Consider the following 27,533-nt stretch of genomic DNA (forward strand, 5'->3'; position numbering starts at 1 on the left):
TGTTAAGAAAAATTAGTGAAATTTTAACAACATTATGCCTCAGTTTATCATTTGCACATTACAACTTATAGATCAGTGTGTCTACAAACACACAAAACATTTATTCACAGGTGTCTGGAAGCGAATGATGTAGTATTTTACTTTATGATCAAAACAACAAAAGTCAACAACACAAAACAACAAAAACAAGACAAAATATTGCAAAAATGAGACAAACAACACGAAACAAAAGAAAAAAGAGACTAAAAAGTGACCAAAAAATGGACACAAACAAGACAAAAAATGGCAAAAAAGGAACAAAACAACAAAAACTAGACAAAAAAATTACAAAAAGGAAAAACAAAATGACAAAAACATGAGACAAACAACAAGTCAGACAAAGAAGACAAAAAACAACAAAAACAAGACAAAATATTACAAAAATAAGACACAAAATGGCAAAAGAGCAATGAGCAATATAGTATTTTACTTTATAATCAAAACAACTTGTCTAGAGATTATTTTAAATTTATAGTTAGTTAATGTCTTCTCTATAAGTTTTACACTTCACAAAGTCGTCCACATGTTTGACAGTCCTGATGGAAAGCCTTAAAGTCACAACCATCAAGTTCTTATCATGTAAATCACGTTTATCCACATAAATAGCCAAAATGTGTTACATTTTTTATTTCTGTTGGTCACACAAACAAATATGCAAACTGATTACTGGACATTATCGACTTTAATTCTTCTTTTTCTTATAAAAAGATGAAAAATCTAAAAAAAAAAAAAAAGCTTCAAATTTATAGAGAAATGCTGAATGATGATTTGGTAACACACGGGGACCTCTGCTGGTCACTTTGGAGAAGTTGGGAAAAACACGTATGTACAAAAAATACATATTAGACTATTAATTCACACAAACAAGTAGTTTATAGTTAGAATTTCTTCTATCAGCCAAATAATCGCAATTATGACACTGACACAAATGTTGTCTTTGAAACCAATCATCTTTTTTAAAAAGTGGAAATGAAATGACACATTGTTTAACACTAGAGTGAGAAACTACAGTTCAGAACAAGATAGAAGAATAATTCTAATCTGTAAAATTCAAGTAAACTCAAGATAAAATGGTCATTTTGTTCCAGATCCACATTAGACTCATCCTTCATACTTGTTAGACAGCGCTCTGGGAAGTGACTACAATCAGAAATAGCTTTTGTTTACTATCATGGACGAGTGAAGAAACCAGAAAATGTTCACATTTAATATGCTGGAATCAGAAAATGGAGATTTTACCCTGAAAAATTACTCAAACCAATAAATTCTCTGAAGGTACTTGCCTCCTCCTAATCACTAATATTTGCTAATAATACAATCTAGCAGATTTTACTGAAGTTTTAAAGAAAAATGATTAAAAGTACTTAAATCCACATTTCTGTAATGGGAACCGAACCTCCTTCACTTTGGCCATTCTTTCTCTATATTATATGTTAGTAGATTTCATTAGTCTAATCTCCTAGTGTATGCTTTTGTAAATGTTAATTTATTATTGTATATGTTTCAGTTTGTAGCCTAATATATAAATGTTTTCTTCTTATTCTGTAATTACCTTTACCTTGGACACACTTTGTACTCAAAATTGAAATGACTGACAAATTGTAAATGGGTCGTTTCTCTTTTAGAAAGTGTATAAGGTGCAAAGAAGAAGCCAAACATGCCTAAACAATCCTAACATCTGTACTGGTTAGTGCTTATATTTAAAATGTATTAATAAAACAACAACAGGATATAATACGAAATTTGGAACATGATGAACAGTTTCAGTTGAGTATATTTAGCTGATAAAAATAATTCAATATAAACTGTTTGTTCAGCCACCTTTTTTAAAACACTGAAAGTGCTTAAACATTTCTAAGAATCCACCTTTACAGTCTCTGAACCTCCTCGTCTTTCTTCATTCATTCTCTATGGCCTGAGAGTGTAAAATATTTTTGGCCACTAGCGGGATTTCGGGGGCGCTGTTTCCCAGCTTTGGATGAGGTCACAGCCGGTTCAGTGAAATATTTCTGAGCGGTTTTTAATAACTTATTTCTGTAATCATAAACCTAAATGTGGGATAATTCCGGTTTATAGTGATTGTGGTACACTGATATTTTTTTGGAAAAATATTGTACAGGAGACAGGGGAAAAAAAAAAAAAAATCTTGTTTCCGCCCGGTTTCGAACCGGGGACCTTTCGCGTGTGAGGCGAACGTGATAACCACTACACTACGGAAACTCACGGTTACCATTCTTCGCGCTCGCGGTCAAATTGGTGTCCATTTGACGTGTTCTAGCAAACTTTTCCTTTTCTTTTACACATAAAATGGACTAAAATGTCTCGCGCGTGTGTGAACGCTCACCGGTGGAGACGCCAGGTGTGTGCACGAAGCTCCGCATTCATCTCCTCCGCCGGTGTCCGGTCTGGAGTTGCGCCAACTCACGGTGAATTAGACCCGTCCCGGTGCGGAGGGATCCACCTCTCCCCTCAGTGCTGCGGCTTTGTATCAGTCCGCACAAGCGAGCTGCTCTCCTATTGGTCAGAACCGTCACCTGATAAACCGTTAAACAGGTCAGATAGATGGATAGATTGATCAGTGACTGATTGGTTGGTTGCATGAGTCGTTTTATAGTTTAGATTCAACAGCTCATGTATACTGAAGTACTCAAGTATTAATACAAGTCTGACCACTTTACTCCAACCACTTGAATCTGATAATGAAAACTAATACTTCTACAAATACTCCTACAGATACTCATGAAACTTTGGCAGATACTCCTGATACTCCTGCAGGTACTCCAAATACTCTTGTAAACGATACTCCTATGAATACTTCTGATACTACTACAGATAGTCCTAGAGATACACCTGATACTCCTGCAGGTACTACTAATACTCCTACAGATACTCCTGATACTTCTGCAGATACTTCTGCAAATACTCCCAATACTCCTACAGATACTCGTGATACTTCTGCAAATACTCCTGATACACCTGATACTCCTACAGATACTCTGGATACTCCTGGAGGTACACAGAATACTCTTGCAAACACTCCTGATGCTCCTATGAATACTTCTGATACTCCTTCAGATACTCCTACAGGTACATGTGATACTCCTGCAGACACTTCTGCAGATACTACTAATACTACTGCAGATATTCCTGATATTTCTGCAGATACTCGTGTGAATATTTCAGATACTCCTGCAGACACTTCTGCAGATACTCCTCACACTCCTACAGATGTTCCTCTTACTTCTTCAGATACTCCTGATAGTAATATAGATACTCCTGATCCTTTAGACCATAGACAGATAGATACTATATTAATCTCCTTGGGGAAATTTAAGGCATCCAGTAGTTCACTACTGAAAATTAAGAACAATAGCACGCTGGAAGAAGAAATAAGGTGCAAAATCGTACTTATATTTTACAATAAATGTTAAAATACAACATTAATAATAATAATAATCATCATCATTGTCATTATCATATACAATGGGGGATATTCCTATAGATAATGGTGCAGATACTCCTCAATGCATTATTTAATTGTGTACCTCAAATACCGTCACACACAAACTCAGACTCTCCAGTCTGACCTGCAGTCCCAGTCCGTCTAGTTGTTACATCACACACACACACACACACACACACACACACACACACACACACACACACACACACAGAGCGTCTGGGCGGAAGGCAGCTCCTTATAAGGCTGCCAGGACGTCCGCTGCAGCAACAGGAAACACCATATTTGGACTGAAGCTGTGTTGTTTTTCCTGCAGGGAGCTGGCAGTGACAAAGTCTGATCCCATTGGCTGTTTGACGCAGACACACACGCACGCACGCACGCACACACACACACACACACACACACACACACACACACTTGCAGGAGGGTTCAGTGCTGACATAAATGTCAGAGTACAGACGGAGTGTGTTCACTAAAACTATCACTCTGTAATCTGCAAAACTTTTAAACTCTGACCTTTAATTTTCACACCAAAACTGTTTTTGCTGCATGTTGTTATTTTCCATGTTTTCCCATATTTATATTCTAAATATAATTTAAAGAGTAGTTTCAGATTTAACCTGCAGGCTTCAGATTTACTGAAAATTGCTTCAAGAGCAAAAACTGGAAAAATTTTCATTTTCTTTCAGGCCTGAATATAATGTGAGAAGAAAAGCAGCACTTGAAGATTTAACAATCAGCTGTTTATATCATTAGCTAATAGTTCAATGAAGGAATCATTCTGTTGTTCAGTCTGAAATGAAGGCACCGCCAGGATTTAGACATTTTATTCTGGAAGCTCTTTGCTTCAAAGAGGAAACAGTTTCAGTATAAAATCAAACACTGATCTGCATGTAAACGTCCCAGAACCTACTCAGTAGGTAAAACTCTTTGTATGTACAATATTCTACATGTAAACATTCTGTACAGACGTCCACTCACACCAGCATCACATTAACATGGAACTCAGTCTGAGTCTCTTGATTCAGCAGTTTTCTCTTGATTCTGTTCTGACAGCTGACACAAGTTCAGTTTGTCGCCGACCTTTGACCTTGTCACACAAATAAAACACAAAAATAAAAGTCTGCAGTTTGATGTCAGTCTGAGGTCAAAGGTCTCGGCGGGTCAGGTGGACCTCCTGTCCGTCAGCAGATGTTGGAGCTGTGGGGGGAGGGCAGCTCCGTCTGAGGACTCCCCATGGGAGAGGAGCAGGAGGAGGAGAGGAGGTGGGGCGATGGCGAGGAGGTGTAGGCCTGCGGCAGCGAGGAGGTGAAGCAGGGGGAGGAGCTCTGCATGCTGAGGGAGGAGGAGAAGAGTGAGGCGGGGGAGGAGGAGCTGTGAGCGGGGGAGGAGTAGGAGGAGCAGGGGGAGGAGGTGGGAGGCGTGGTGACGGCGGCGGAGGAGGAGCTCCGGTCCGTCTTCCGGTCTCGCTGCCGCTGGTGGATCTTAGTGTGTCTCTTGCGCTCGTCGCTGCGAGCGAACTTGCGTCCGCACTCGCTGCAGGCGAACGGCTTCTCTCCGGTGTGCGTGCGGATGTGCGTCGTCAGGTGGTCGCTGCGGCTGAAGCTTCGCATGCAGATGCGGCACTGGAACGGTTTCTGGCCCGTGTGCACGCGCACGTGACGCGTCAGTTCGTCGGATCGAGAGAAGCGACGGTCGCAGCCGTCGGCGGGGCAGGCGTAAGGCCGCTCGTGGGGCGGCGTCTTGCACTGCCGGCCTGCAGGTGACTTCCTGGGCCGGCTGGGCTTGGTGAGCTGGTAGGCGGGGCCATGGGGCTGGATCTGCGTAGAGAAGGCCTTGATGGTGGACAGCGGCGTGAGCGGAGGCTGGGGGGGCTTCTGGTCCTGGTTCAGGCCGAGCTCACCGTCCGGCGCCTGCTGAGGCAGCAGGTAGTCCGGGAGCATCGGCACCACCAGGGAGGGCGGCTGGAGGCCGAGTCTGGAGGCGGAGCTTGGGTAGGCGGGAGGAGGGCCCTGCGGCTGGAAGGCCTGGGGGGTCGGCTGGGAGTCGGCAGGGGGGAGGAGGGCGTCGGAACCGGTGGTGCAGGTGTAGGTCGGCGTCGCAGAGAAGACGGAGGCCACGTCCGCAGAGCCGCAGCTGATCTGGACGGAGCTGAGCGTCGGCTGGGAAGGCGACAGTGATGTCACTGATGATGTCACAGATGATGAAGCGGAAGAGAGGTTGCAGCCTGCAGGGGGCGGAGCCGCCATGCTGACCAACCCAGTGAACAGGCTGAGCAGAGGCTCCGCCCACAGACCTCCACTGCTGCAGCTGGAGGCCGAAACTGCCGAAGGCTCAAAGGTGAAGCGTCCGCTGTAGGCCAGAGGGGTGAGACGAGGGGTGAGAGGGGGGAGGTTCTGCAGGTCCGGGAGGTCTGACAGCGAGTCTGAGAGGAGAAGAAGAAGAAAGTCAGAAACCAATCACAGCACACCTGAAGTTTGAAGTCTGATTGGCTAAGACTCCATAGATCATCAACAAGCAGTCTGCTTGTAATTATTGACAGTTTGATTTAAAGTTTATCCATTTTTCATGTTTCTGCCTTTAGTTAGTTAAGTTTTTGTTTTCATATTTGTGAATCTGTTGTTTTCGTCATTCTCAGGCCTCCATATTCACCAACTCTGTTCTCAGTCAGATTCATTTGTTCAGGAATTAAATCAGTGAACATGTAAAAACAGGACACAGTGACTCATCAAAATCTCACCGAAAACCCTTAAGAACAGGTTCAGCTGTTTGCATAGATCTTTAAAATATGCTTTACTGGCATTGTTATTATTATTTTTTTATTAATATTATTGTGTGCAGTAAAAGATGCAGGGAGGATTGAATTTAGGTTGTAAGTTTAATCATCTTAGTGTGGAGTCATTAACAGTAAAGCTTCCCTTAAAGCAGATTCACTTAATCATCGTTATGTATGAAAACACCTTTAAATGATTTCACTTTACTGAATGTTTTTTCTTTTTGTTTTGCTATTTGCTTTTTGAGCAGAAACATCATGAAATTTTGTGACTGTGACCTCAGTCTCTGGTTAAAAGGTCATTACAGTACACTATGTTAAACTACAGTACACTATATTAAACTACAGTACATTAAACTACAGTCCACTACATTAAACTACAGTACACTACATTAAACTACAGTACAATATATTAAACTACAGTATACTACATTAAACTACAGTACACTACATTAAGCTACAGTACACTATATTAAACTACAGAATACTACATTAAACTACAGTACACTACATTAAACTACAGTACACTACATTAAACTACAGTATACTACATTAAACTACAGTATACTACATTAAACTACAGTAAACTATATTAAACTACAGTACACTACATTAAACTACAGTACACTATATTAAACTACAGTATACTACATTAAACTACAGTATACTACATTAAACTACAGTACACTATATTAAACTACAGTATACTACATTAAACTACAGTATACTACATTAAACTACAGTACACTATATTAAACTACAGTATACTACATTAAACTACAGTATACTACATTAAACTACAGTAAACTATATTAAACTACAGTATACTACATTAAACTACAGTACACTATATTAAACTACAGTATACTACATTAAACTACAGTACTCTATATTAAACTACAGTACTCTATATTAATCTACAGTAAACTACATTAAACTACAGTAAACTACATTAAACTGCAGTAAACTATATTAAACTACAGTATACTACATTAAACTACAGTACACTATATTAAACTACAGTATACTACATTAAACTACAGTACACTATATTAAACTACAGTATACTACATTAAACTACAGTATACTACATTAAACTACAGTAAACTATATTAAACTACAGTACACTACATTAAACTACAGTACACTATATTAAACTACAGTATACTACATTAAACTACAGTATACTACATTAAACTACAGTACACTATATTAAACTACAGTATACTACATTAAACTACAGTATACTACATTAAACTACAGTACACTATATTAAACTACAGTATACTACATTAAACTACAGTATACTACATTAAACTACAGTAAACTATATTAAACTACAGTATACTACATTAAACTACAGTACACTATATTAAACTACAGTATACTACATTAAACTACAGTACTCTATATTAAACTACAGTACTCTATATTAATCTACAGTAAACTACATTAAACTACAGTAAACTACATTAAACTGCAGTAAACTATATTAAACTACAGTATACTACATTAAACTACAGTACACTATATTAAACTACAGTATACTACATTAAACTACAGTACACTATATTAAACTACAGTATACTACATTAAACTACAGTACACTACATTAAACTACAGTAAACTACATTAAACTACAGTACACTACATTAAACTACAGTAAACTATATTAAACTACAGTAAACTACATTAAACTACAGTATACTACATTAAACTACAGTACACTACATTAAACTACAGTAAACTACATTAAACTACAGTACACTGCACCACACTGTACTACTCATTAAAGTTGCGTCTCTCTTTACATATGAACCGCTGCCCCTCCACACCACCACCCGGCTGCTCACCTCCATACTCCCCGGGCTCTCCGCTCAGCAGAACGCCTCCCTCCGCTGCAGACGCGGCCAGCAGCGAGCCTCCTGCCGCGGCGTTCTGCAGCAGCATCTGCAGCTCCTCCAGCTTGGCGTATCCGTCCAGCGGGGAGAGCGGCGGCGGGATCCCGGACAGCGGGTCAGAGATCTGCAGGGCGGACAGGAGCAGCTCCGCTTTGGTCGCTGCCATCTCTGCGGGGGAAGAGGAGTCGGAGGCGGCGGGTGTGGAGCTCGGCGGCTGCTGGAGCTCTTCTCCCTGCACGGGGGCCGAGCCGGTGTCCGCTCCTGAAGCCTGCGGAGAGGCGCTGTGGCCGGGCTGAGTCTGCTGCTGGGGCTCGGAGGAAGCCAATGCTGGAGGCTTGAGAGTCCCGGCTCTGAGATTAAACGTTTGCTGTTTGTGGGTGTTTGTTTCTGAAACGAGGCTGCTGCGTCATCAAGGAAGGTAAACAACAACAACAACAGCTGTTTGTGTGTTGCGGGGCCGGTGTGTGCACGTGCTGCCACTCGCACCTTGAACTTGAGTTCTGACGGGACCTCAATGAGGATTCCCGCCTTTATAAAGACTCCTGCGTGACGTACATTCCCAAATATGGCCGGCAGGAAGCCCATATTTGGTCAGAGCGGGGAGCGTGTGTACCGGTCAGGGGGGCGTCACGGAGCTCTTTGTGCGGCGTTTTTTGGAGCGTGAAAGGTCCGGTTCGGTCCAGACCGCAGCCCGGCTCGGTGCCCGGTGTCCCGGTCGGGCTGCAGGCGGCACACGGAGGACACGGAGCAAATCCAGCCGCCATGGCCGGAAACCCTGGAGACACGTCACAGCCCGGCTCGGTTTTCTCTGGCTCTACGTCACATGGAGAGCTTCCAGCGGCGTCATCACTTCCTCGGGCCTTATTTGGGTGTTTTCCTGTCGGACTGGCCTCAGAGCGAGTCCCGGCCTGCAGTTCAGAAACCAGGAAGACATGAAGCACGATGAGCTGCTGCGATCTGCTCTAATCTGCCTTTCATTCACAGTTTGTACGAAAAATGTTCTTTTAATTCAGGTTAATGTGGTGCAGCAGAAATATCCCCACTCAGAGATAGATCACTGCAGAATGCGGTTCTGATGCACAGATTTGCACCTTCTCTGCAGCAGCTGATGGTGAAGATGTCTGCTGGGGATTTGAAACACAGATATGATCAGAAAATTGGATTATACTGAGTATTTCTGCTGCTGTCATGCATCTTTCTCAGACGCTGAGTATCTGAGCATCGCTACAGAATCACCGAGCACTTTATTAAGAACTGCAGCTCCTATTTAATCAATTGTCTTTTGTTTTTCCACAAAACTGATAATTCTGCTTTCTGTTCATTAGTGAGGTGGTGGTTTGCATTGAATTGGCAAGTGTTTCTAATATTTTGTCCACAAATGAACATATATTAGGGGTGCACACACCTTTGCACATGTTTGCGCTGCATTTATAGCTGCATTTACTTAAATTAAAGAAATATTTTACCATCAAATGATTAACAAAAGGTGGCACATCATTGGTGGATCAGCCTGAAAACTGATAGTGAATGTATTTTTTTAAATCACTAATGGATGGTAATAAGGTAGATAGATAGATAGATAGATTAAACCTTTATTGATCCCACAGCAGGGAAATTTCCAGTGTAACAGCAGCAAATAGAACAGTTTGAATCAAAAAAAAGAGCAGCGCACAATGCACACAGTACATAGATATAAATATTTTCTTCTTCTAGAAGAAAAAATACAATATTTACAGCAAAATTTCTATGAAATCCATATTAAAACATCTGACAATACAATGCAAATGGGTCATTCCAGAATTAGACATTTTACATCCCACCCATCCAATTTCATGCACAAAATACTAAAACATGCAGTTGTTCTGAAAATGTACTTGTCCTGAGACCAAATCTAAAAAAAACTAGGAGAAAAGAAAGTTTTAAAATATTTTTTAAAATATCAAATGTCTGGAGTTCCCCCTAAAATGCCATTTTTCTCTTGTCCCACCCGCCTGCCAAACTGAATCTCAAATAAAACAGTTAAAATTAAATTTAAATCTCCTTTTTTTGGTTTTATTTTTTTCATTGATGTCGCTTGTAATTGTGGGAACATTTTTTTAGTCAACATAATATTTTAAATAATAATTATTACGCATACTACCCTGTTAGCATAACCTTTTTAGCTGGTAGAAGAAGAAGAAAACAGTGAATCACATGAAACGCTCTAATTAACATCATCAAACAGTTTTCCTAAAGAATGTATAGAGCAAAGCTGTATCCTCTCTTCTAGTTTTTATATTTTCATAATATTGTCAGCCTTGATTGAATGTCTCACTCTGCCTCATATTATCAGGATCAGACTAATTCTTTGGACTGTTTTCCATCAGTCAGTTTGTCCTCTTGGTCAGCAGTAACAGCTAAATATCTAGCTTCTACTGCTGAGAAAAAGATCACATTAGCATGGATTAGCAACCCTGTTACTGTGATTAGAGTAGGGTTAGCAAACAACACAGAAAACATGGAATAAAAATGCTACCATTGATGTGTAAGCTGAACCAATCCAGCCTTTGATAGTTTATTACTTATTATTGATGAATATGGAGCAGAAAATTGTAAAAGAGAAGGTTAAGTTTTCAAAAATATTGAAGCCCAAATGTCCTCCAGTTCTGGAATGATCCAAATTCAATGCATATTTAGCACTTTTCTAAAAACAAACAAGCAAAAAAACTTCACTAAAGTAGGAGCGACTATTGTTTCTAACTGCATGATGCTGAGCAGGCGTTCCTAATAAAGTGTTCAGTGATTATAGTGATGCTCAGATATTCAGCCTGTGAGAAAGTTGCAGTACAGCAGCAGAAATATTCAACTTTAAGTAAAAGCTGTGCATTCAAATTTAAGTAAAAATACGGAATGAGACTGACTTTTTGGTCAATAACGACATAAGTGAAGATATTTCCACCATGATTTGATGCAGGAAATGAACAAACTGGTGCACGATTTCACAAAATGCAAAAGATGAAGTGTGCAGCAGAATAATCCATATTTAATATAAACAGGGCTGGAATCAGTTCGATATGCAATACAAAAAACAAACAATACAAAATGTATACATGTGTATTTATCTCTTGTTTTGATGCTTTTCTTTATACCCTATTTTCTTGACAAAACTTTTGTAAAATCAATCAAAAATCAAATCAAAGTTGAATTAATTAATTTATAATGCAGGTTTTAAACCAACAAGAGGTGACCAAAGTGCTGAACTGGTAAAATAGACAGAAAACAGGATCAGAATGAAATAAAAATAAATATAAAACAATTTTTTAAAGGACAGAACAGGATAAAACCATGTAAAGATCGATTTATATTGGGATACTGATTAAGATTAACATATAATACTGAAAATAAAACTAAAGTTTTAATTGAGTAATAACGTTTGACAGAGTGCCTCTCTGGTTGGAAGAACATTGATGTGAAAACTGATCCCTGGGTTTGAAAATCAATCAGTTAATCAAACTTTATTACAGAGTCAGAGTCCAGATAAAAGACACAGAATAAATAGCATGCAGTAAACACACTTAGAAAACACGGTTTAAAGGGAATAGAGATCAGTGTCCTCACCGGAAATCAGAACCTGCCTGGGAAAAATCATAATTTTACGTTGTGTTCAATCTCACGGCAATTCTGCGACACCTTTGACTGAATTTAAAACTGTACAGCGCACAGGAGCTGCTGATGGTTAATTCGGCCGATTTAATTTTCCCAAAATACTCCAATGGAAAGTCCAACGAGCAGAAGACAAAAGGAAATAAATCGTATTTTCTCAGGTAGAGTTGTAATATCGCTTTATTTTTCGCCGCCCACAAGTCCTCACGGGTTAAAGAAATGTATAAAATAAAATAAAGAAAAAATAAAATAAATAAAATAGAAATGCGCGATGGCCACGTTACGACGGTGACGCCGTTGCTATGGCGACGCACCACAAACACTGGGCAACAGGTTTCTGACACATTTCGGCTCATTTTCCGTCCGGTAAGATAAAAAAAATTCTCCTGGGTTCCACTTAAACCTCAGTAATGTTCAATTATAATTCAATGGTAAAAACTGTATTTATTTATTAAAGAGGCGAAACTGGGTTGTGCTGCTAACACACAGCTAGGCTAGTTGCTATGTTTAGCTAGCTGAGGCTAATTTATATATTCCGTTTGTAGATAGAACTGTAAGAGCCGTGTTGTCGTAGCTACATGTAGTCTTTCTGTATTAGTTATAATTTATTTACACACAGGACATGATGTGAGGTTAGCTTCTGAGCCAAAGTGAAAGCTGAAACTGAGCTACAACGGTTTTTTTTGTTTGTTTTTTTGGGGGGGAGGGTTTAGCTCCACTTACTGTCTTAAAGGCTGCTAGACATTCCAGTTTAAGATGTGTGAAAGATTTAGGTTCAACGTGAAAATAGCAGCTGCCAGTGTTTTAATTAACAGAATAACATTGTCACAGTCGACTTTTATTGACCCCAGACAGTGGTAGAAACAACAGAAGTGAGTGCAACCCTGTGCAGTATTACTTAAATGTCAAATGATTATCAATTGAATCACTGTAAAGTAATCTGATTACTTCTGAGCTGAACACTAGAGTGTTTACTGTGCTGTAAAAGTAAGAACAAACCCACAGTAGGAACTCACTGCATCAAAAATCAGGTCACCTTTCATTATATTCATTTCATTTTTTCAATATTTCATATGTCCACTTTTATTTTTGATAAAGACTAAAATCTCCTCGACATGGAGGATACCACATTTCTGGATAGATGTTCTGTCATTCTTTAGAAACTATTCCTGTAAAGCGTTCTATTATATCAAAGTCAGGGCGCATATTTGCATATTTGTCAGGTGATTTTGTGCTTTTAGAAGTTATCATGTTTGAATATTTGTCCTTTATGAGCTTCTGCAGACTGGAAGTCATCTTATCAGCCAGTATTGTTGTTTATGCACAGACGTTCATGTCATCTACCCAACACCTTTTCCACTCATGCAGACCCATATCATCACATTACCACCTCTGGTCTTCACTGCCAGGACTATGCATTCACTGCGGTAGTCCTGATCAGGTTCACACCAAACATGTTGGACTCCATCTGAGCTGAACAAATTCATCATCTGACCAAAGAACCTTCTCCCAACATCCATCAGGCTTCTTTTCTTGTTCATGTAGCAAAGTTAAGCTTTCCGTTTTCTACTGAAGAGAAAAGTTGTTTTCATGAATGCCATCCTTAGAGGTTGATGTTCTGAAGAGTCTGAACTTCACAGAAAGCCTGATTTCCACTGATAACCTCTTTGTCAAATCTGAAGCAGCAGCCGTTTGTTTTTCACAGATTGTGAAAATAGTTCATTGTCCCTGGAGTCATTTTAGGAGGACGACCACCGCAGCCATGATTAGTGGTACTATGGCTCCGTCTGTACCTCCTGATTACTGCTGCGACTGTGTTTCACTGATCTCCTTGTATCCTTTTCTATCTTTGTGTCATCGCACAATCAGATTTTTTGGTTGCTCTGGCATTTCTTCACCACCATCCATGATGCAGACATCAACACAACCCATATGTCTTAAACTAAGATGCTTAACAGCTTATTTTATAGCCGTGTTCATGCAGTTAGGCAGACTGAAAATCACAGGTGATCATAGTCGTGTTTACTTTTGTTGCGTTAGGATTCTACTGTGGGGCCTGTGTTTTCAATATAGTCTCTTGATAGTATTTGTTTGTTTGATTATTCATAAGAGGAAATGCTATTCAACTTAGAAATAATGCAGATCTTGAGAGTTAAGACGACTTAAAATAGTTTGACATTTAATTGTTGTTGCACAGGGGTGTAATCGTTTCTGTTGTATGCTGAAAGCAAAAGTACCAATGCAAGAATGTAAAAATACAAGCAAAAGTCCTGTATGAAAAATCACGCTGAAGTAAAAGTACTTTGTAGCAAGTTAAAGTATTAAAGCTGCTGGAGACGCCCTACAAGTAATTATCATCTGTCTACACATGACAATGCTGATGAAATCTCTCAGTATTATATATTACCATTAATCTGCTGATTCTACTGTTGCTTTTGAGTCTTTTCCAAACTAGACTTGCATCATTTTACCTGGAATGTGTTATGTTGAAGTTTGATTTTAATGCCGTAACTTAACCCTCGTGTCGTCCTGCGAGTCAAAATTGACCTGTTTTAAAGTTTGAAAATGTGGAAGAAGAGATATATTTTCACAGTGAAACTTCTGATGTCCACATTTTCAACATTTTTGGGAAATCTTTGAACATTTTTTGGTGGAAAAAAAGAAATGCTAAAAATGTTTCTTGAAGAACATTCACATAAAAATCAACCAAAATCCAGTGAATTCCGCTGGATTTTGGTAGATTTTTTTGTGAATGTTCTTCAAGAAAATATTAGAAATTTTACTGATATATATGGAATCACTTTAGATATTTTCAGGATTTTTTTGGGAAGATTTTTACTGATTTTTGAAAATATTTTCAAGAATTTTCTTGTCAAATTTGGGGGATTTTTTAAAATAAAACTTTTAAGGGAAACTTTTAAGGAATTATTGGAATTTTCTTCCTGAAGGTTTTGCAAATTTTCAGAAATTTGAGGAATTTTTTTGCTGAATTTTTGGATTTTTTTCAGACAAGGAAACAATATTTTTTTGGTGTCCGTAAATGAGGACAACAGGAGGGTTAAGCAACGTTTCTTGTCCTTCTCCTCGAGTGGATTTGTGCCGTTTTCATGCATCCATCAGCAACAGAATCTGAATTTTCCTGTAATCTGATATTTTTACTGAAACAAACAATCGTGTATTAACTTTTATTTTGTAGCCTGAAACACAACCGTGAACCTCTGAATCTGAATTCCTATCTGCTGTGTTTTGCAGCGTGAGCTAAAGTGGGAGAAAGAAGAGGAGGAATCATGCCAAAGAAAACCAAGAAAGGTGGCGGTAAGACGGAGGAGGAGAGGCTGGTGCAGCAGCAGCAGAGAGCTCAGGCTGAGGAGGAGATGGCCAAGAAGAAGGAGGAGACGCTCACACTGTTTCTGAAGGTCTTTAAACATCAGCATGAAGAACCACAATCAGACACTCTGTGCTATTTGTTGCACCTGGAGTCTCTAAAAAGCTCAAATCCTCCCGACAGACAGCAGCAGCTCCTCACTGTGTAATAGGTGTGGACACGGCAGGACTGTGGTTTTTCTGTCGTCTGTAGGAGCAGTTTTGTTCAATGACACCGTGGTGGTTAATGGTTTAAGCTTCTGGGCTGTTTCAGTAAGAAGCAGGAGGATGATGAGCAGTTAAACGTTCTAGAGAAGCTCTAAAGGAAGTCTTAAAACCTCTGAAGCACAAGCAGATCCTGGAGGTTTTTTGTTCTCGTCACGTTTTTCCTCACTGTGGCTCATTTTTCACTAGAATATAAAGTTCTGAACCTCTAAGGCAGGAGGGTCAAACTCGTTATAGTTTGGGGGCCACATTCAGCCCAATTTGATCTCAAGTGGGCTGGACCAGTAAAATTCCAGCATAATAACTCATAAATAACTCCGCATTTTTTTCTTTATTTTAATCCAAATAAGTACATTCTGAAAAAGTTCATATTTAATGAATTATCTTTTTGCAAAACCTTATGAACAACCCGAAATTTCTTAAGAAAAATAAGTGAAATTTTAACAGAATTATGCCTCAGTTTATCATTTACACATTACAACTGCCAGATCACAGTTCATCTACAAAAAGTACAAAACATTCAGTCACAGTATCTGGAACTGAACAATGTAGTATTTTCTAACTTGTCAAGATCTCAATTTTTTTTAAAAATTAGCATAATACTACACTGATGTGGAAATCAGTGTAGTAATCCTGACCACCACACCACACAAAATAAAGTGGAAACTATAAAGAAAGAAGGTTCAGTTGTCTCCCTGCCTTGTAAATGTATAAAATGTATACATACAAAACACATAAAAATTGTGGCAGTATAGTGGGCATATTTAAATTAGCAATTGCTTTTACTGAAAAACTGTGCTTCATGTTGTCTCTGTAATTTTTACACTTTGCAAAGTCATCCCATGGGCCGGACTGGAGCCCCAGGCGGGCCGGTTTTGACCCATGGGCCATATGTTTCACACCCCTGGTCTATGGAAACAGAACAACCATGAAGAAGGAGAGAGAACTAAAACATGTCTTCTGTGCAGAATGACAGTCAGACTGACAGGGATCCAAAAAAAGAAGCGGAGTTTAGAATAGAATAGAATAGAATAGAATAGAATAGAATAGAATAGAATAGAATAGAATAGAAGATTTTTATTGTCACTTCCTCAAAACAGACATTTGTACTAAGCGCCATGCATTTAAAAGCAATCGAAATACAATATGAATAAAATGTATAAAAATCAGTGTATGAATTGGCCATAGTGCAATATCCTCCTGAGACCCGGCCTATTCACTTATGTCCTTTATAATGGACATTTTGTTCACCTGTATATTTCTTAAGTATTTAGAGTTACCCTTCCAAGCCCTATTGTATTCTGTAGGGGACATCCTGGGCTTTCCAGTGATGTGTCATGTGATGGGTTTGCATGCTGGGAACTTTATTTTTTTCCTGTATCAAGATGGCTGCTATACCAGCAACCACATTTTATGGAAAGAGGAGAGGTAAGTCAAATATTCATTATCTATTGCTATTTTTACCATGATAACTATATATATTCTTGTTCATAAACATGTTAAGAACAATATTTTTACATCTGAAAACAGTTTCGTTATTTATGTTTTGAAATAACAGGCCTTTAATGAATGTCAACTGTGGTGGACACCAGGACCATTTTAATGTAATCAATGACTGCATATTGTTGTAGGAGAAAGAAGTGAAGCAGAGAGGATTCTATACCAGATAGTAGAGGGAGATTCAGATTTGGAGCTTTCAGATGAGGAAAAGGATGCAGAAGATGAGTATCAGCCTGTGACAGATGATGATGAAGGAGAAGAAGAAGATGCAGGAGAATCTGATGAGACAGAGTTAGAGCCAGAGAGGGAGCAACAAAGTCGTCGTGATCTATGATCCAGGACTAGCTTGTAGGTTTTATTTAGTTTCAGGCTAATTTATTACATTTTATCATCATGTTATATTATTGTAGTATTTGTACTATGTAAATGCTGTTAAAAATATGCAAGTTACGTAAAAATTTGCTTCTAAAGCTAGTCAATAGGGAGTCATATCATATCCATGACACTGAAATTACTGCATTAATTGAAATTGATGTGAAAAAATTTCACTGTTACTCTTTTTATTAACTTGAATTTTTTTGTGTGTTTTTTCTTGATCATCCATCATAATAGATTCACACCTGTGCTACCTGTGCTTCCTGGCTATCAAGATGACCCTAAAATTCGTGAATACTGGAGTCCAATCCAGTACTTTTCACAGTACATTTTTTCAGGCAGATATCGTCCTGCTGTCCTCTACAATGGACATGTTGTGAAATTAAAATAAAAAATATTTTTTAAAAAATGAAAATTGTAAAGTGATTTTTTTAGGCCCAAATGGATAGGACATCACACAAAAAGAGAAATTGTAAGACACTTTTTTCCCTTGGTTCTCAGGAGGATATAGTGACGGCTTATTGAGGTCATAGTAGTGCAATCTGGTAGCAGCTTGTTGAGATGTACAGTACAAATTTGTTTGATTACTTAATTTGCAACAATTGAAAAAAAAACCTGCTTGAATTAACGTATAGAGCAGTTCTCCATGTACCCACGAGTGTCACCAACACTAGGAAAAAATGGTGGCTCATGCTACAGATATTTAGGTATTTATATTTTTCCAACCTTTACAAACTGTCACCACTCAGCACATGAACTCCATAAAGATATGTCACCGTTCTGGACGTTTCTTCCAACAACCTGCTCTTCTGTTTGCTGTTTTAAAACCATGCTGCATTCATTTTATTGGTCCAGTTTGTTTTGTGGAAACACTGCCTGCAGTTCAACCTAGAAACACAGAATTTTCCATGAGTCAGTAACGGTTTCTGGAGCTTAAAGTGTTGCTGATTTTACAGGATCTTGTGCAAACACAACATGTAGAAAAGTGATTTTGATGAAACATCACGATTTTAAGCTTAGAATTTGTTCATTTTCCTGACAGAGCTCGCTCATGACACATTCAAGGACCATAGGAATGTTGACAATATGAGGATTTTTTCTATCTTTACAGTTTCTGGCTGATAACTGATGTAGTTTTGACAATTAAAAAACAAAAAACAAAAATTCTTTTAAATCCACAAGGAATAAATAATTAACCGAGACTAACACTTCCTGGTCGTGTTTGCTTCTTCTGATGTTTCTCTGCCTGAATCAGGACAAGCTGCAGAAGGAGGAGAGGAACACGGCGGTCAACCAGCTGAAGCTGAACGAAAACTGGAGGACGACCCTCCGTCAGACTCGAGCCGCCGAGCTCCGTGAAGACGCCGTGGTGCTGCAGCAGACGCTGGAGAGGAAGCTGGACGAGCTGAACGTCATCATCCAGGTGGGAGCTTCACCTCCTCCATGCTCTGCTGGTCAGAAGCTGGAAGTCCAGAAGCATTTCTACCTGCTGTGTGTTAAACAACAGCCTCCAAGCATCCATCCATTATCTATACACCACTTGATCCTCATTAGAGTCGTGGTGGGGCTTGAGTCTATCTCAGATGACTTGGGGTGAAGGCAGGGGATATCTTGGACAGGTCACCAGTCTGTCGCAGGGCTACACATAGAGACAAACAATCACACCTATTTAGAATTAACAGTTAACCTCAGCATGTTTTTGGACTGTGGGAGGAAGCCAGAATACCCGGAGAAAACCCACGCATTCACAGGGAGAACATGCAAACTCCATGCAGAAAGATCCCGGGAAAGCCGGGACGATCTTCTAGCTACAAGGCTAAAGTGCTAACCACTACGTCACTGTGCAGCCCAACAGCCTCCAAGCAGCAACCTGCAAACTGAAAATGTGAAGTTTTGCTGAAGGCTGTGTGCAATAAGGCAGAACTGCTTGTTTCTTTCAGTAAATAGTTATAAGAAAGAGAATTTTTCCCACATTTTCTATCTCACAGGGACGTCAGTGATCTTCTGATAGATGCAGACAGTGGACTAGTTTCTGTACTTCTTAAACCTCAATAGTGTTCAACTATATTTTAATATCTGATGGTAAAAACTTTAGTTTTTTAAAAGAAGTGAAACTAGGGGTTCTGTTGCTAACACAGAGCTAGGTTAGTTCCTATGTTTGGCTAGCTTAAGCTAATGTAAGTATTTCGTTTGTAGACAACAGGAGCCCTGTTGTCGTAGCTACACTACAGGCCAAAAGTGTTTGCACAAAAAAAGATCATCATTTCATTGGTTTGCAACAAAATAAACACTGTCCCAAAACAAGCACACTCAGGAAAATGCACCCCACCACAGAAACCCACCACAAAAACACCCAACAGTCAGGAACATCTTGAAGAACATGACAATAACCCAAGATGTTGGTTTGACCTCCCAACTTCCTAGACCCCATTCTGATCAAGCATCAACAGGATACAGTGGAACAAATTTGATTCCCTGAGGCCCCACTGCACAACCCAGAGCACCCAAGGGATCCACTGCCAACATCCTGGATGCAGACCCCATAGGAGACACAGAGAGGTCCTCTGGTCCAAGCCCAGTGGTTCAGACCACATAAGGGGGACCAACACAACATTAGGCAGGTGGTTTTAATGTTATGCCTGATCGGTGCATATATAATGAAGAGATCATAGATCAGGATTAAGTAAAACACCAGGAAGGAGGGAGATCACAGAAATGGCATGAACAATAACGTGGAAGAGAATTATGAGTAGAAAGAAGAGGAGCAGCTGGTCGAGACAAGGGAACCAATCGGAGGGCAGAAATGTAGGACGGCCGCCAACATGGACCAGTCGCAGTGCCTGTAGAGCCAGTTGGGTCTTTCTTTCTCTTGATTCCCAAAGGTATAAAACCGGCCATCCATTCAGAATTTCAGTCGGAAAATTGTGATATCATGCCTGGAAGCTGGGGATGCTATTCCAAACACTGTGGGGTTGGAAGGGATCAGCTTACTCTGTGGAAAAGGACACAACTTGTAGGGCGCAAAGGGGAAATATTCTACAGGCCAAAAGTTTGGAAGCCAAATCAGATTTGCACAACAAAGGATCATAGTTTCATTGGTGCACTTTGCCAAAATAAACATGATTATTATATAAAGAGTCACTCATCAGAATAGATTTTTACTGTAATTATCAGGTATTTGTATCTTGTTTCTTTATTCAGCTGTTTCTTTCTGTGGTAGTTCTAGAGATGTGGACGCAGTTGAGATTTATTGCGATTTTTTGTTCGCAAACTCTCAAAAGCCAAAGAGCTAAAGTGAATAATGCAACCTGGGATTTGTTTTTTTTGTGACTCTTGTAAATCTTCTTAACCCTAAAACTAAATCTCTCTTTTCATTTGTTAACATTTATGCAGCAATTGTCTGAGAATTTCAATAGATACCTGAAGGTAAATTAGGGGAAAATGGGACACATCAATGAAAGCAAAGTCTGATCATGCAGTAAATACATCCCAGAATCCATAGAATTCATACTGTTTTTTAAGAAAGACGTTGTGAACAGAAACTTTAAGTTGCTTCGAAATATTTGGCCTGTAGTCTAAGTTGTGAATTGGCACTATATAAATAAAACTGAATTGAATTTGTCCACCAGTTATTGAAAAAGCTTCACTTTCCAAGCAGGAACAAGTTCCTCCCAACACCAGAGCTGCATCCTGGGCTCAGCATCCTGGACTCAGCATCGCCCAGCGATTGTAATCACTTTAAAGAAAGTGTTTTCTCCTCTCAGCAGAATGATGCTGCCTGTGTTTATGCTGCAGAGAAGGGAGAGTCACCTGCAGGAGGTGGAGCGTCAGGCGGCGCATGCTCAGCGCTCTCACCTGCAGCAGGTGGAGCAGCTGTTGGCGCAGCAGGACCGACGGCTGCAGAGCCTGCAGGAGCAGTGGGAGGACTGCATGCAGGACCTGAAGGCCACGCTCAGCGCCGAGAGGTCAGTCCGGCCTCACCTAACATCCACCGATAAGAAAGCTTTATTGTCACTAGACACAGTGTACAATGAAACTCCAGATGACTTTCTCTCTTTTAAACATACAAGACAAATAGGTTAAGAAAATAAAACATGATTTAGAATGAAGTGTGCTTTGATGAAGGTTCATTCCAGGATTGTTCTTGTTGTTGTTTAATTTAAGAGTTTCCTCCATGAAATGTCAGAAAATGAAGAAAGCCCAAGATGAAAAATATCTTGTTTTGTCCACAACACAAATATAATCAGTTTCAGGTCATAGTGGGACAAAAGTACAAAATATTTACATTTAAAAAGCTGTAATCAAACAATTTATACAGTTTTTCCACCAGCTTTTTTTTTAGTATAAAAATACTCAAACACTTAAAGTACTTGTCAAATAGTTGTCGATAGTTATAATACTTGACGATTAGTTGATTAATCATCACATGACAACAAATCTGATAGAAATTCATCCTGATTCTAATATATTCTGGAGGCGACCAAATCAGAGCTAAAAATCAAGTTTAATTAAATTGGAGCTTTTTAGAATTAAGTTTGATTTGATGAGGGTTTATTCTGGGCCAACAATTAATGCTGTTGTTGTTTAATTGACAGTTTTGTTGATAAAATGTCAGAAAATGATGGAAAATACAACCAAATCAGAGCTAAAAATCAGGATTAATTTATACGTTTTCAGTCTGGCTTTAAATTAGAACTTTTTAGAATGAAATTTGATGAGGGTTTATTCTAGGGCAACAATTAATGCTGCTGTTGTTGTTTAATTGACAGTTTTGTCTTTAAAATGTGTCATAATTATTTAAAATGTGATTAAATCAGAGGTAAAAATCAGGATTAATTAAATACGCTCCCCGTCCAGCTTTAAATTAGAATGTTTAGAATAAAGTTTGGTTTGATGAAGGTTTATTGTGGGACTGCAGCTGATGTTTATCTTCACTGTCAATGAATCTGTCAGTTATTTTCTGGTTTAATTGTCTGTTAAATGTCAGAAAATGATGAAAAGTCCAAGATGACAAATGTCTTGTTTTGCCCACAACACAAGTATATTCAGTTTAAGGTTATGGTGGAAAGAAAGTAGAAAATATCCACAATTAAAAAGCTGTAATCAAACAATTTATAGTTTTCCACCTAAAAGAAATACTCAAACCCTTAAAGTGATACTTAAAGTTGTAATAGCTGTAAAAAGCTGTAATCAGAGAATTTGGCCTTTTTTAATTTTAAAAAATGCTAATGAGCTCTTCCTGATATTAAAGCGTCACTACTGATGTGTTTTCAGGAAGCAGATGCTGAGCCAGTGTGAGCAGCAGCAGCTCAAACTGCAGGACCTGGTGCTGTCTGCAGATCAGCAGCACAGCGACTGGATGGAGGAGATCCACACGCTCTACAAAAAAAGCCTGTCGCGCCACATGTGCAGCTACCACGACAAGGTAGCTCCCAGGTAGAACCCTCTAACGCTGTGATGGAAGCCCTAGAGGCGGGTCCAGTTTGAGCTGGGTGTGTTCCTCTGTTGGACAGACGTCGGCTCCAGGCGAACACCAGAAGCTGAAGGACACCGAGGCTGTGGAGCAGAAGGCCTGCGACTTCACCAGCCTGGACCAGAAGATCCCCAAGATCCAGAACAGCAGCAAGAGTGATGAGGAGACACAGAAGAAGCTGGAGGTCAGTGCAGCGATGGTCAGAACCATCTGGTACCAGAGCTGCAGCTGTTAATCAGTTAGCTGTCAACTAACTGGAACTATTTTAATAGCTGATGCATTGAGTTGTAAGAAAAAAAAGAGTACAAATTCTGCTATTTTCTGCTTTGTTTTCTCCTCTATGACCCTAAACTGAATATCTTTGTGCTGAGTACAAAACAAGACATTTCGTCATTTTCTGACATTTTACAGACAAAACCTTCAATTAAAGAGGAGAAAATAGCTGACATATTAATTGACAGTGAAGATAAACATCAGCTGCAGTCCCAGAATAAACCTTCATCCAAACAAACTTCATTCTAAAAAGTTCTAATTTAAAGCCGGACAGAGAACGTATGAATTAAACCAGGTTTTTAGCTCTGATTTGGTCACATTTTCCATCATTTTCTGACATTTTATCAACAAAACTGTCAATTAATCAACAACAGCAACATTAATTGTTGCCCTAGAATAAACCTTCATCAAACCAAACTTCATTCTAAAAAGTTCCAGTTTAATTAAACCTGATATTTAGCTCTGATTTGGTCACATTTTCCATCATTTTCTGGCATTTTATAGACAAAATGATCAATTAAACCAGAAAAAAACCTGACAGATTAATTGACAGGTAAGATAATCATCGGCTGCAGTCTCAGAATAAACTTTTATCAAACCAAGTTTTATTCTAAAAAGTTCTATTTTAAAGCCGGACAGAGAACAGATGACATTTTATAGACAAAACTGTCAATTAAACAACAACAGCAGCAGCAGCAGCAGCAATCGTTGCCCGAGAATAAACCTACATCAAACCAAACTTTATTCTAAAAATTTAAAGCCAGAAAGTGAACGTATGAATTAAATCTGATTTTTAGCTCTGATTTGGGTGCCTCTAGAAAATTTTATAATCAAGATGAATTTCTGTCAGATTTGTTACCATGTGACGATTAATCTATTAGTCGTCAGCTATTACAACTATTGACAACTATTTTGACAATCACTTTAAGGGTTTGAGTTTTTTTTTTTAAGGAAAAATATAGAAATTGTTTGCTTACAACTTTTTAAATGTGAATATTTTCTACTTTTTTTCACTGTGACCTTAAACTGAATATATTTGTGTTGTGGATGAAACAAGACATTTGTCATCTCGGACTTTTCATCATTTTCTGACATTTAATAGACAAAGCTGTCAAGTTAACTAGAAAATACAGATGGCTTAAATACAGTTCAGCTTTCCTCATGTGCAGCAACTGCATTTATCAATAAGATGAAGCCAGAAACCAGAAATATAACAATAGAATCAGCATAAGTTAAGCCTCAATAATACTGATAATAGAGCTGCAAAGATGAATTGATTAACTATTAAATCAATCGCCAACATTTTAATAATGGATTATTTGGTTTTGAGTAACTTTTAAAGAAAAAATATCAAAATTCTTTGATTGTAGCTTCTTCAGTGTGAATATTTACTGTTATAATTTGGGTTGTTGACAAAAAAATAAAAAATAATTTATCATCTTCCACAGACGATTTATGGAAAAAACAAGAGATGGATTAATCCAGAGAATAAGTGTCAGTTGCAGCCTTTGATACCTTCCCTCTTGGTTCTCTTCCTGCACCAGGAGGACGTCCTTCCTGTGAGGGAGCAGGTGATGCTCGGTAAAGTGGAAGGCAGCTTGATGGACAGTGACCTGGTGGCCGCCAAGAACGAGGTGAACCACAAATGTTACGTACTCCGGAACACGCTGACCCGAGCTCGCACGGCGGCCAGGAAGCAGCTCACCGAGTTCAGCGTCTACGACGAAAACGCCGCCGGCAAGCTGCAGGCCGTCTTCTCCAAGGTGAAACTGTTGAGTGTGTTTGTTTTTTGAGATAGAAATTAACTTGAATTGAAGGACCATTACTGACCAGAGGAGAGACCCTCCCTACATGATCCACGTCTCTTTATGTAGTGTTCCCTTCACCTGTCCGTCCGCCGACACACCTGCGACTGTCGGCTGGTTCTGATTCTCCTTCTGCTGCCACGTTTCAGGCTGAGAAGCTTCTGCTGGTCGCTGAGATGTGCTGCAAGCAGGAAAGTGTCTCGTTGTCTTCGTGGTCGTCTTCATCACGTCCGACGGAGGAGCAGAGAAACACAGCAGCAGAGGTAGGAGGGGATTCTGGTGGATCACTTTAATGCTTTCCATTCACTGTCAGGTCCATAATATTTGGACATGGGCATCATTTTCAGCGTTTGGGTTCTGAACTCCAACACAATAGGTTTGAAATGAAACAGTCAAGATGTGCTTTAACTGCAGACTTTCAGCTTTAATTTGAGGGTATTTACATCCAAATCAGGTGAACGATGGAGGAATTAAAAAACATTTTAGATGAACCCTCCACCTTTTTAATGGTCCTCGCATTTCAGATGCAGTTAATCAGTCATAATGTGGGATGTCAGGCTGAAATTCACAGGCTTTCACTGTTATTTTGTCTGCAGCATCTCTGCCAAACTTTATGTTGATAGAGAGAAAAAACTCTGAGATATTTCAGAAAGTGCAGTACAAATCACTTCTTAAAACCCACTTTTATAGACTCGTCTTCCAGTAAAGTCTCTTTTATTTCTCTTTTATCACTATGTTCTGTCAAAGCACTTTGTGAATGTTCTTCTGAAAGGTGCTATACATATAAAGTTATTATTATTATTATTATTATTCTAAAGCATGTCCAGCATTTCACCACAGAGCTCCTGAAAAAACTCTCCAAAGTTACCAAATAATGGAGATAAATCCTGTTAATCCACTTACAAATGTCACTAAATGTTGAACTGAGCTGTAAGAATAGTGTTTTTAAAATTCTGATGAAGATTTTAAAAGTTATTATTACTAAATCTAGCGTTTTTTTGAAATAAAGCTGTTTTTCTGGTGTATTTGTGTCCCATGTTGACAAACTTCTAGTATTTTCACAGTGCTGATTTCCCATTGGATGAAAGCTGCTTTGAGTAAAAATGATTGGCTGATGAAGATTAAAGTCTGTTAGTTTAGTCAGTTTATGCCATAAAAAGAAGCTAATAATTGGTTAGTTGAGTTTGTGGGCATTTTTTTATTTCAGAGATACAGAACATGATTGGTCAAAACTTTTGTCAGTACTTTTAAACTCAGCAAACTGTTTTGGAAGTTAACGTAGCGGCTGTTAAACCAAGCGACGGAGCTAATTATTACAGTTATTTTTAATTTTGCTTAAAGTTAAATGAGTTGAGTTGAACTGGTGGAGTTTAATTGTTTAAAAGGAGGGATAGTTTGTGTTTAAACGTTACTTTACAACCAGTAAAATCCTTTCAACGGCAACGCGACAGGTTAGCAGCTAAGTTTCTGAGTATATACTGCTGAAAACATAAAAAATGGATTGTTTCTGACTGAACCAGTGAAGAAGAAAAGTACATTTTCAACCAAAATCGCAGTAGCTGTTTGGAGGGGCTTTAAATCAGCCACATGAAATAAACTCTTTTATGTATTTAGTCACGCATTGTCCAAACACAACATCCCTGTTTTATCGTCTGTTTTCCTCAAAATGCGACGATAATTTATTAAATAAACATCATAACGTATTGAAGGAGATGTGAAACTAGCAGTTGAGACCATAAACTCACTAGAAAGAAGTTTACTGAGGGAACAGATTAAGTTAGAAGTCGACTCATTTTCTCATAAACCTTTATACAATCAGACAGTCAGAGGAGTCGCCCCCTGCTGGCTGTTGGGAAAACTGCAGGTGTAAAACGTCACTTTTCAGTCCTCATCGGCGTCGTCCGTCTTTTCCACACAGCCTGTGGTTCAGATTAGTCACTTCAAAGCGACGGTGATCATCTGTCCAACCTGTCTGTGTGTCCGTCTGACGTTCTGCAGGAGGTTGGTGGGTTCCTGGAGCTGCAGCAGCTGATGCAGCGACTCAACGCTGGCGTGCTGCAGCAAGAAGTCCTGAGGAAACACGGAGACGATCTGAGCCGAGAGAACGAGCAGCTGGAGATGCTGCTGTTTCAGCTGGACGACGCCATCGACGGACGCCACGCTCTGCTGGCCGTGTCCCAGGCCCCGACCACGACCGACCCGTCGACCACCGGGAGACGCCACACCGTCATCGAGGCCGTCCACGCCGTCAGACACTGCCTGTAACACCACAGCATTATTCAGGAGTCCTTCAGTTTGTGTCCGACTGAACTTATTTAAACTCTGAATGTAGACTGATGGCAACAAGTAAAACTGTGAATGTTGTGACTGAAGTTCCTGCAGTTTGTGAAATGAGAGCCTCCAAGCATGCATATACAGAGATATTTAATGTTTTTGTTGTTAACGTTGGATTGGAAATGAAATCCTGAGTGAAATTAAAGGTTGGAGTCTTCGCATGTGTTTTCTTGTGGAATATTTTCGCCTTTATCTTTGGGATGATGTATTTGCAGGTGAACAGCGCCTCCTTGTGGCCGCACCGACAGCTGCTTCTGTTGGAGCCAATAATTGACCCATAATAATAAAATACGAGTTTGTTTTGTCGCTTTAAAACAACAGAAACTTTATTTTAATAATTAGAAAAAATAAAGGGAAATCTTTTAAT

General features: G+C 39.2%; 2 protein-coding genes and 1 non-coding gene across 4 annotated transcripts; 1 reads left to right on the forward strand and 2 right to left on the reverse strand.

The window, feature by feature from the left end:
* Positions 1-2,186: 2,186 nt before the first annotated feature.
* Positions 2,187-2,259, reverse strand: trnav-cac (transfer RNA valine (anticodon CAC)). Its single transcript has one exon. It is a non-coding gene; the product is annotated as a tRNA-Val (tRNA).
* A 2,054-nt stretch (positions 2,260-4,313) lies between these two features.
* Positions 4,314-8,672, reverse strand: LOC111565216 (early growth response protein 1-like). Its single transcript, XM_023265267.3, has 2 exons — positions 8,129-8,672; positions 4,314-5,927 (listed from the first exon to the last, which is right to left on the reverse strand). Exons 1-2 carry the CDS (start codon positions 8,340-8,342, stop codon positions 4,687-4,689), a joined length of 1,455 nt encoding a protein of 484 aa, XP_023121035.2. The 5' UTR covers positions 8,343-8,672; the 3' UTR covers positions 4,314-4,686.
* Positions 8,673-8,922: 250 nt separating this feature from the next.
* Positions 8,923-27,323, forward strand: ccdc65 (coiled-coil domain containing 65). 2 transcript variants are annotated; one of them, XM_035945952.2, is made up of 9 exons: positions 8,923-9,163; positions 15,071-15,234; positions 18,537-18,704; positions 21,077-21,246; positions 22,556-22,706; positions 22,795-22,938; positions 24,572-24,790; positions 24,982-25,095; positions 26,831-27,323. In XM_035945952.2, the coding sequence occupies exons 2-9, from the start codon at positions 15,106-15,108 to the stop codon at positions 27,095-27,097; spliced, it is 1,362 nt and encodes a 453-aa protein (XP_035801845.2). In that variant the 5' UTR covers positions 8,923-9,163; positions 15,071-15,105; the 3' UTR covers positions 27,098-27,323. The 2 variants fall into 2 exon arrangements, with proteins under 2 accessions (XP_035801845.2, XP_023121043.2); XM_023265275.3 differs by lacking the exon at positions 8,923-9,163 and adding an exon at positions 12,111-12,184.
* The last annotated feature ends 210 nt before the right edge of the window (positions 27,324-27,533 follow it).

The sequence above is a fragment of the Amphiprion ocellaris genome, chromosome 14 (assembly GCF_022539595.1).
Source record: "Amphiprion ocellaris isolate individual 3 ecotype Okinawa chromosome 14, ASM2253959v1, whole genome shotgun sequence".
Classification (NCBI taxonomy): Eukaryota; Metazoa; Chordata; class Actinopteri; family Pomacentridae; genus Amphiprion; species Amphiprion ocellaris.

Coding starts and splice junctions, on each gene's coding strand:
- LOC111565216 (XM_023265267.3), bottom strand. CDS start 8,342: ATGGCAGCGACCAAAGCGGAGCTGCTCCTGTCCGCCCTGCAGATCTCT. Junction 5,928..8,128: donor AGAGCCCGGGGAGTATGGAG/GTGAGCAGCCGG, acceptor TTCTCCTCTCAG/ACTCGCTGTCAGACCTCCCG.
- ccdc65 (XM_035945952.2), top strand. CDS start 15,106: ATGCCAAAGAAAACCAAGAAAGGTGGCGGTAAGACGGAGGAGGAGAGG. Junction 22,707..22,794: donor TGTGCAGCTACCACGACAAG/GTAGCTCCCAGG, acceptor TCTGTTGGACAG/ACGTCGGCTCCAGGCGAACA. Junction 25,096..26,830: donor AGAGAAACACAGCAGCAGAG/GTAGGAGGGGAT, acceptor GACGTTCTGCAG/GAGGTTGGTGGGTTCCTGGA.